Genomic DNA, 10,132 nt, shown 5'->3' on the forward strand with positions numbered 1-10,132 from the left:
CCCACACCACACTTCCCACTCACGTTCCATCAAGCTCTACTTCCTTGGTCACTCAAACAGCTCACCAAGCCAGCACCCAAACACACTCAGAGATTTCCACCTCCACCTCCAGACCAACAGCCACGGCTACCAGGCTCCCAACTACAACCCCGAGGGCCACAGTCTCAACCTCACCATTCACTATGACCAGCCAAGGCATTAGCCCCTTCACCACAGACAAAACCTCCTCCTCCCTTATTTCACTTTCTTCCCCTTCATTGACACAGAACTCCAGCTCAACTCCTCCTTTTTCATTGTCTGTTACCCCACATTCCCCCAACCCTAGTTCTGTCACCACTATTTTTTCACCCACAAATTCTCTGCTTCCATCCCCACATTTGCCCAGTACCACTTCCCCCTCCTCTCTGTCCCCATCATCTGCGTCTGCTCATGGGTCCTCCTCCCAGGCTTCCACCTGGACGTCGTCCATTCATTCTTTCACCTCCCTCACTGCCTCATCTACTCCCGTGCATTCCTTCACTCTGAGTTCAGGCTCACCCACCCCCTTTTCTACTCTACCTCTGACTACAGTTATGTCTACGTCTGCTTTCCCTTCTTTCACTCTGCCCCATAGCACCCTTTCTTTCACCCCCTCTGCTCAATCCTCCACACCCCCTCTCCCTCTGTTTCCCACTGAGTCCCACCTTCCAGCCCATAGCACCTCAGTGTCTTCCTCCACACTCAGGACCACTGCCCATACCCCTACTCCTGCAATCTCTTCTCAAGCCACCACCCGGCATTTTACTGCTTTTACCACCCAAGTCCCCCACCCAAGCTCCCTGTCTTCCACCTCAGGGTTGACGGCAACCCCAAGTTCTCCAGCCACATCCTTTACAACTAGGCACCCTGATAACACCCTGCTACCTACCTCCATCTTCCCAAGCAGCTCCTTCAGTCCACATGGAAGCACAGCTGCCTCTGCTGCCTCCTCGTCTTCTCTGGTCACCACTCCTCCATACAGCACACCTGGTAAGTGGCCTCTGCAGCACGCCCCAGTCTCTCAGTGTTCAGCCTTTTTGCAGCCTTGCCCTTTCACATGCCCCCCTCCCCAGTGCAGGGCCTGCCTGCATGTGCCTGCCTGTGCCTGCCTCTAGGCCCCCATGGTGGCCCAGGTCTAGAGGCCTGTTTCAGACCTGCCTAGCCACAGCTTCAGGTCTTTCTCCCTTTATCTTTGGTGCCTTCTACCAATAGGCACCTGGCCACCCATCTGGGCTCCTTCCTCTCTGGGCCTAGATGGTATCTTTCTTGCACTGGCTCACTGCGCTCACAATCCCTGCTGTAGTCCTGGCCTCCCTGCTGGAAAATACCTCCAAGAATCTTCCATAGCTGTCCCTTCGGGAGCTCAGAGGATGTTAGGACTAGCAGGGCCCTGGATTCCAGCAGTGCAACCCTTCCTCCAGTTGCAGAGAGGGAAGAAGGTGGTCAGTGCAGCAGGCACTTATCCCAGGGGACACACTGCATGCAGGGCCTGGCCAGAAAGACAGGGCTCACTCCAGAGCTCCTCGCCACAGTTCTTCCCAGCTTCCATTCACCCTCTGGCCTGTGAGCAAGTCCACTGCCCTTAGGCCATGGGGACAGAGCATACCTGCCCAAGCCCTATCACCCCACCCCAAGCCATGTCCCTCCCATGACATCCTCCAGGAGACTGTGCTCCTTTCAAGTACCTACATCTTACCCAGGCACGATAACCCAGCAACACTGCCAGTTCTCTAATCTCCCTGAGGGTGACGGCTCACCTCTGCAGGCTGGCACAATGTTAACCTGGGTCCTTCGATGAGACAGATCCTTCCCTAGGTACAAGCTGCTTACTCGGAAGGTGGCCCAAAAAAACACAGTTGGGGACATAGGCTTGGTCAGGAGGACCATTGGGGCAACAGGGTTCTACCTTCCAGAGAAAGCCCTCCCAGAGGAGTGGGCTAGACAGGGTACCAAGAGAACTTGGGTGCAGCCAGGGAGCATACAGGCAGAGTATCTCATCTCTAACTGTCTTTCTTAACTTTTTAATTCAAGTTCAATATTGCCACTTTTTTTTTTTTGAAGCAGATTTTTATTCTGTTGCCCCAACCACAATGCAGTGGCGGCATCATAGCGCATTGCAATCTCAAACTCCTAGGCCTCAAGGGCACCTCCTCTCTTAGCCTCCTGACTACCTGGGACTACAGGTACACACAACCACATGTGGCTTTTTTTTTTTTTTTTTTTGAGACAGAGTCTCAAGCTGTCACCCTACATAGAGTGCTATAGGGTCACAGCTCACAGTAACCTCAAACTCCTGGGCTTAAGCGATTCTCTTGCCTCCCAAGTAGCTGAAACTATAGGTGCCTGTCACAATGCCTGGCTATTTTTTGGTTGTAGTTGTCATTATTGTTTGGCAGGCCCAGGCTGGATTCAAACCCGCCAGCTCTGGCATATATGGCTGGCACTCTAGCTGCTGAGGTACAGATGCCAAGCCTAATTTTTCTATTTTTGCACAGACGGCTCTTGCTCTTGCTCAGGCTGGTCTCGAACTCCTAGGCGCAAGCCGTCCTTGAGTGCTGGGATTACAGGCATGAAACACCATGTCCAGCCCACATTGGCCATTTCTAATGCCAGCTTTGCCACTGTCTGCATCCATCTGCCTTGCTAGTGCTACTCACGTGCCAAGGGGCTTGCCAACGCCAGCCGTCAAAGGGCCTTCTGTGTGGGCTCCCACTTGGCCTGGGCTCCTCCAGCCTCTCACGGCCTAGACCATGGGGCATGCTCTACTTCCATCCTCTTGCAGCTGGGGTGCAGGGAGCCCCCAGTGGGGACACTGACACACCCTGTCCTCAGCCTAGTGTAGGTCCTGGGTCCAGCAGACCAACGATACCCATGCCCAGAGGTCAGAGACCAGCCTCGAGGAGAAAGAGACAAGAGAACAAGTCTAGCTCATGAGGCCCAGGGCTTAGCTTCTGGTGTCCTCTAAGAAAACCCTCCACCTAAGTGATGCCACCATACCAATTGAGGAAAGGACACAAACCAAGAGGCTGGCAGGCTTTGCTCCTATGCATAGCTGAGGCCTGAGCTCTGCAAGAATCCAGAAGGTTGATGGCAGAACATGTCCAGAGCAGGGGGAGCCCCATGCCCCAGCTCAGCTATCTGTTCTCTTGGCTTCCAGGAGCCTGCAGTGTACGGGAATGGCAGGAGGAGATCACATTCAAGGGATGCACAGCCAACGTGACCATGACCCGCTGTGAGGGTGCCTGTGCTTCCTCCACCAGGTGAGCCATGGCAGGCCTTCCCTGCATCCAGCCTCAGCCTGAGCTGGACCCACTACAGGAAATGGTACTCAAAGTGTCCAGTTGCAGAACTATGTCAGAGTTGGGGCCAAGTTACCACTCCCAACCCCATACATAGCCCAGGCCTACGTCACCAGTCAGGTGGCCACTCCGCCCCGTCACTACAGCCCCTGCCCTGGCACCTACAGGCTGGCCAGGTCCTTGCCTGGGTACTTAGGATCCATATCCCCAGACCTGGGGATGGGAGGAACCTTCTGGGAGGGAACCCCACAGCATCTCTGAACCCTGACCCCTGCCTTGCCCTGGCTTCTCGGCAGCTTCAACATTGACACCCAGCAAGTGGACACCCATTGCGGCTGCTGCCATCCCCTCAGCTTCTACGAGCAGCAGCTGGAGCTACCCTGCTCAGACTCCAGTGTGCCTGGTCAGCGGCTCATGCTTACCCTCCAGGTGTTCAACAGCTGTGCATGCAGCCCCCGGGGCTGCAGGGCCTAGATGTGATGCTGCCTGCTCTCTTGGGCTGCAGATTAAAAACTACAAACACCAATACCACCACCCCTCCAGTTGGCAGCCCCTCTCCTGGCCACAAGGTGTGGCCTCGGAAGGACCCTTGGACATGGCTTCGCTGAATAGACAGGCTTCTGGACAGAGGCTTTGACCAGTCACCCTCCTGCTGACTCTGACCCAGTAGGGCAAGATGCAGGCAGGCAGGGACCATGGACTCTGCCAGGTCTGTCTGTAGCCACCAGCACAGCAGGATACAGGCTCCTGGAGAGCAGTCCCCAGGGCAGATACCAGTTCAGACCAGAAGTTGGGGGGGTAACCTGGGCAGGGATGGTGGGGCAGGAGGCTCAGGTATACACTAAAGAGGGGGCTCCTGAGAACAGGCAGGGTGGCAGCTGCCAGTGCCCACGCCTATCACAGAGTGTCCTCAGGAAGGGCCTAGTGCCTGCCCATAAGATTCCAAATAAACTGGCTCTCCTCAAGGCACAGACGCTGGTCTTGTAGCACTGCTTTTGCTGCCTCCCAATCCCCTCAGGATTGAATCCCAACTCACACTACACTCACCAAACACCAGGACCATGGCAGGGCTGTGTCCTGCGGGCCTTCTCCTCCCTCGCCCAACTCTGTCCCAACTCTCTGTTGAAGCCCACCATCCCTCGGGGGCCATCCTCCCCCTCCCTGGTCTGCCCCTCAGAGCCTCCCTGCACGCTGCAACATGTGCAACTCAGCAGGCTGCAGGGTGCTGCACTCCAGTGCACACAGCAGAGTGGGGGGCCCAAGGCCCAAAAGCCTCAACCACACACCAGAATCACATGGCAGAGCAAAGGCCATGTCACTTTCTGATGCCACCCACATGCTTAAGGACAAGCCACCCTAAGGCAGGCAACACTCTGGGGTCATTAGGACCCAGCACCTCACATAGCCCAAAGGGCTGTTAGGTTTATGTAGGATGTTTTGTCCCCAAAGACAACACACATGACCCAGGTCTATGTTCTAGTGTTTATTTTTCTTTGACAAGGAGCACACTGCACTGGTGGGCCCACCTATGGAGCAGTGCACAGGGAAGGCCTCTCCTCTGCTCATGGGAGGGGCTGATAACACAGGGAATCATCCCACTAATCTGTAGGTAACTTATCAGCAAGCTCCAGAGGCCTGGCTGTCCACTGGGCCCATGCAGTGGAGCCTGAGCACACACTGGCAACAAGGTGCTGTCTGGCAGCCTGCACAAGGGGAACGGTGACATACCTCCAGCTGCACAGCCCAGCCCAGAAGTGTGGCTGGTTTGGGTTAGACACAAGGGCACCACCAGTGACCACGGCTGCCACAGGACATAGAAGAGCCAGCACAGCAGGTGCTGGTTACTCTGATACTGTTCCCCCTCTGGCCCAAGTCCAGTATGCTGGATGGAACATGAGACACACAGATTACACAGATTTCACAGCATGGGGCCACCAGGACTCTGGGTTGGACATGACCCTGCAACTGCCCCTAGGACCTGCACAGCAGGAGCTAACAGTGGGGTGGGGGGAGAGGCAGTACCTCACATATGTGGCCACTCACTCTCATGCCCCTCACGGCTGGAGGCTTTGAGCCACGCAGCACATCAGGCAGCAAAAAGCATGGCTCTGCCAAACCACAGGGCTGACCTGGCTTCCCACCCCCTTAGCACCATCAGGGGCTGGTGCAGCTATGTGTTCAGGACAAATCGGTTCCACCTCTGTCTGCACCAACCTCAGAGCACTGGCCTTGGCTCCTGGGGCCTCTTGAGCTTGCTGCACTCTCCTCGGTCTTGAGGTGCCAGAAAGCCTGGGTGCTGAGGACAGGATGACGGGCAAGCACTGTACATAGGCGGACAGCTGCTCAGTGTGGTCAGGGGCTGCCACCTGGCACACAGCCTCTCACTTCCTGACCAGAGGCTTCCCTCCTCCACCCCACTGTGGCCCTGGAGGTCCTGCACTGACAGGGAGCAGACAGCATACCTTCTGGAGCCTTGTTCCACATCCCATATTTCACCCTCCAGGTCCTCGGGCACAGCAGGGAGGACAGCACGTTTGTTTGGAACCAAGATGAACAATGCGCACCCCCTCCGGAGCCACCCAGAGTACTCCTCCCACCAAACTACAGGTCTAAAATCTCAGCAATAAGAACATTTCACACATCCCCTTGAGAACATTGGTCCTGAGAAAAGGAGGACAGAATTGAACCTAGCCAAAACGTGCTCTCACCAATACAATCGTTAAAAACACAAACGATTTTTCAATTCTAGGTTAAAATCCTGCCCAGAAAAGCAGTCTAGCTGGTGAAGTGGCCAACCCACATGAACTACTGTGCTCTTCCTCCCAGAGGCCCGAGGACATCACAGCACACTGCCATGTGTGGCCACTCAGGGTCAACCAAGGGCATCAAGTCACCCACCAGGACAGCCAAATAGCCAAGGGTTAGCCCCACAGCAAATACCACAATGCTGCCACTCTCAGAAAATCAGAGATTAGCAACAGAGCAGTGGCAGGTCAATAAAATGTCAACAAAATTTCCATTTTCGTTCAAACTTCTAACCTCCCTTTAATTTGTAGATTTAACCACAGAGCTGTCTTCACACTCCTCCTGACCCAGCCAGTGCAGTGCAGGCTGAGCTTTCCTTCCTGAACAGTGGTGCGTGTTCCTGTCTAGCCCATGAGGGACAGGTCTGGAAAGGCAGGGCTGGGAGGGGACAAGGGATACGTATTTGCAGTATGGTAACGAACACAGTCAGGAGATGAAGAAAAACGCACAAACACATGAGTCTGTTCTGTCCTTGTTGATTAAAACTGCTCTGACAGCAATTCACATAACCTCTGGGAAACAGTTTCTTTGCTTGTCCGCAGGGTGAGTCGGTACATCTGAAAGAGAGTACAGTGGGTCAGTGAGCAGTCTAGGCACCCAAGGCCCTAGCACAGCCCCTCCCTGGAGGCACAAGGCTGTGCAGGGGCCCGAGCACCACACATCCAGTCAGCACAGAAATAAGGAAGTCTGAGGACAGCAAGTGCTGACAAACGTGCAGCATCTGGCATGGTGACTCTGGAGCAACCTGAAAGCCCCCTCCCCAGCTGACCAAGCACCTTCCCTATGAGCTGGTGTTACCCAGTGGCATGAAAACACGAGTCCACCAGGAGAGCTGGACACATGCCGGCACCTCCATGAGAAGGAGCAGCTCTCAGTGACAGGGCAGGAGCTGGTATGGGCAGCAGCACCAGGGTGTCAACAGCATGAGGCTGGCAAAAGCCATGAGCCACAGCCACAAGCAAGACAAAGCCCAGGCCTACCCTGTGCTAGGACCAGCCCAGTAGTCCCCGCAGTGGAGGCTGGGACACGAGGGAGCTTTCAGGGGTGGAAACACCATGTGGTCGATGGGCAGTGACAGAGGAGCACATGCAACCGTCAGGACTCACAGGACATGCTGAAGCCCTACGCACACTGCTGCATGTAAATCATGCAGAAAAGAGACACAGGCCTAACCTGGGCTTGCAGGTTGGGCTCCAAGCGCAGCAAGCATCCGATCTGGGTGGTTTTGGTGTGTATGATGCCAGCTCCCACAAAATTGGCAGGGTTAGGGTCAACTTCTTCAAGAAGTGCTGAACCAAACCCAATAATCTGTCCAAAAGAAGCAGGAGAACCGAGATATCATGCTGGGTCACAGGTCTTGCGCCCACCCTGAGAGCAGCCTGTCACCAGCACTTACCTTCGCTTTGGTGATCTCTGTGTCCATTGGGTGCTTTGCCTTAAAGATGTTCTGCACTTCCTGCTGTGGACTGTGAGCAACGGCCACAAAGCTAAGTGTGCCAGGCCAGAGACCAAAGCACCTCCAAGAATGGGAGCTGCCAGTCTCAGGCCTACCCTCCTGCCCCGCCCACTTGCCTCCAGCCCCGCCCTCCTGTCCTACCCAGTTCCCTCAGGCCCTGCCCTCTTACTTGCTCAGCTGCTTCCACCGCTGGAAGAAATCCTGAGATGCCATCTCTGTGGGCTGGAAAAACTTGTTGAGGGTGATAGGCAGCTGGACAGACACGTTTTGGAAGGTGCCCCCATACCTGTGAGCAGGAGCATATTGGAAAGGGCAAAGGGCACATTCTCAGGGACCAAGAAAAGGCCACTGGTGGTAGCACCCGTAGCTCAGTTGGTAGGGCACCAGCCGCATACACTGGGGCTGGCGGGTTCAAACCCAGCCCAGGACAGCTAAAACAACAATGACAACTGCAACCAAAAAAAAAAAATTAGCCAGGCATCATGGCGAGCACCTGTAGTTCCAGCTACTTGGGAGGCTGAGGCAAGAGAATCACTTAAGCCAAGAGTTTGAGGTTGCTATAAGCTATAACGCCACAGCATTCTATCCAGGGTGACAGCCTGAGACTCTCTCTCAAAAAAAAAAAAAAAGGCCACTGGTGAAAGGTATCCCTACCCACCAAGGGCCACTCAGGGCAGCCCAGCTCCATGCCCCATAGCCCAAGGCCCTGGGGGGCCAGCACCTTCACCAGAACTACTGCACTTTTTCTCAATTCATCTTTTCCTGAAACTCCAAGTCTGTGTAAATTGTGAGGGTTGGGGTTTTTTCCATGAAAAGCCCATCTGTCCAGCTAAAAAAATAGCACTTGTCTACAGAATGAAAAAAAATTGCATATCTATTCCCCCAAATTTTGCAAAGTATACAATCTTAAGTTCTCTATACTCTGAACATTTGAAAATGGGTTCTTCCAAACATTTCTAACCCTGCAGACATCCAACAGGGGACACTGCATTGCCCTCACTGAAAAGTGAGAGTAATTAAGTAGTTTCAACACAAATACATCCACAGACCAGGGTCTAGAGCAGCAGTTCCCAACCTGTGGGTTGCAACCCACAGGAACTGTATTAAAGGGTTACGGCATTAGGAAGGTTGAAAATCATGGTTTAGAAGAAAGCAGCTGCCCACCACCCTGCAGCTGTCTGCCACCCAAGGGTGGGCCCTCTGCTTCTCAGGACAGGTCCCACCAGGAGCCTAGCTGTAAGGGAGCAACCAAAGCTCCACCATGGGTACCAATGTCCTGCCACCCAGAGTCCTCCCTCTACTTCCTGTGCTCCAGAAGGCCATGGGGCCACAGTGGCTGATACTGCACAGCACATGCTCCGGAGGGACACTGAGACCCAAAGTGGGTGCCCCCACACTCTATGGTGGTGCTTACCTGAACTGAATGTTGAGGACCGGAGCCTCTGTGAACTCAGACACGCACTCAATGTTGACCACCTGCTGCACCTGGGCACCCCCGTCCACAGTCGGGTCCACAGGCTTGGTCTGCAGGTTCAGACGTGTGCGCGTTAAGGAGTATAGTTCAATTCCAGAAACGCAGGGCCAGGGCCAAGCCAGTCAGTGCAGAGAACAGCTGCAGGTGCCAGGCCCAGTACCAGCAACAGGACAGTGGCTGCGCAAGGGAGGACAAGCCACCTAGCCCTGAGGTATCCCATTCATCCAGACAATCCACAAAACACTATTTGCATCTCATTACTGTCAAAATGACTTTTCTTTTTAAAAAGTCAGTTAGGACTCAGTACCTGTAGCCCAGTGGTTAGGGCGCTGGCCACATACACGAAGTTCTGGTGGGTTTGAGCCCAGCCTGGACATGCTAAACAACAATGACAACTGTAACCAAAAATTAGCTGAGCATTGTGGTGGGTGCCTGTAGTCCCAGCTACTTGGAAGGCTGAGGCAAGAGAATCACTTAAGCCCAAGAGTCTGAGGTTGCTGTGAGCTGTGACGCCATAGCACTTCACCAAGGGTGACACAGTGAAACTTTGTCTGGAAAAAAAAAGTCACTAAAATTATATGTTGGCATTGGCTATTTCACATCTTTGTTTTCACTTTACAAACCTTATGTATAAATTTTGCTGCTGCTAGCAGAAACTAGCACTTATTACAATAAGATGACACCAAGCATTCTAGGGACAAGAGGCTTCTAAGCACTATGTAAACCAGAAAATAATCTGCCCTATTTTGACCATGGCTACTGTTATACTGGTAAACAAAGAGCATGTCTATAGCCCCACAACCACCAGGCTGAACCCAGGAGGGTGGCAAGGAGCGGTGCCATTCAGCTGCTTGGTCCCATGGGACCCAGTGGATGCCAAGAGGAGACAACTAAAAGAGGGCTCTGCAGAGTGAGAGCTGCCGCTCCTGACCATGAAGAGAGCCTTCAATACAGCTGATGCCACGTAGGTGTGTTTTTTTTTTTGTTTTTTTTTTTTTTTTTGAGACAGAGCCTCAAGCTGTCCCCCTGGGTAGAGTGCCATGGCATTATAGCTCACAGCAACCTCCAACTCCTGGGCTC

The 10,132-nt window shown here is 53.8% G+C and overlaps 2 protein-coding genes across 3 annotated transcripts in view; one reads left to right on the forward strand and one right to left on the reverse strand.

Annotated features, from left to right (window-relative positions):
* LOC100947224 (mucin-6) overlaps window positions 1-3,823 on the forward strand; it is a 25,349-nt gene extending 21,526 nt beyond the window's left edge. The window contains exons 30-32 of the mRNA XM_023508608.1: window positions 447-1,008; window positions 3,176-3,278; window positions 3,614-3,823. Coding sequence (XP_023364376.1) covers window positions 447-1,008; window positions 3,176-3,278; window positions 3,614-3,791 — 843 coding nt within the window. The 3' untranslated portion in view covers window positions 3,792-3,823. The remainder of the gene's footprint in view (window positions 1-446; window positions 1,009-3,175; window positions 3,279-3,613) is intronic.
* A 962-nt stretch (window positions 3,824-4,785) lies between these two features.
* The window catches only part of AP2A2 (adaptor related protein complex 2 alpha 2 subunit), a 106,293-nt gene continuing 100,946 nt past the window's right edge, over window positions 4,786-10,132 (reverse strand). The window contains exons 18-23 of one of the 2 annotated variants that reach the window (XM_012813330.2): window positions 8,993-9,116; window positions 7,748-7,864; window positions 7,519-7,588; window positions 7,296-7,430; window positions 6,572-6,679; window positions 4,786-5,613 (exon numbers count right to left, since the gene is read on the reverse strand). In XM_012813330.2, coding sequence (XP_012668784.1) covers window positions 6,602-6,679; window positions 7,296-7,430; window positions 7,519-7,588; window positions 7,748-7,864; window positions 8,993-9,116 — 524 coding nt within the window. In that variant the 3' untranslated portion in view covers window positions 4,786-5,613; window positions 6,572-6,601. Of the gene's footprint in view, window positions 5,614-6,571; window positions 6,680-7,295; window positions 7,431-7,518; window positions 7,589-7,747; window positions 7,865-8,992; window positions 9,117-10,132 lie in introns of those variants that run through there. The other variant, XM_012813332.2, reaches the window with a different exon arrangement.

Source organism: Otolemur garnettii, unplaced genomic scaffold (assembly GCF_000181295.1).
Source record: "Otolemur garnettii isolate 467f Iridium unplaced genomic scaffold, OtoGar3 scaffold00260, whole genome shotgun sequence".
In the NCBI taxonomy this organism is placed as follows: domain Eukaryota; kingdom Metazoa; phylum Chordata; class Mammalia; order Primates; family Galagidae; genus Otolemur; species Otolemur garnettii.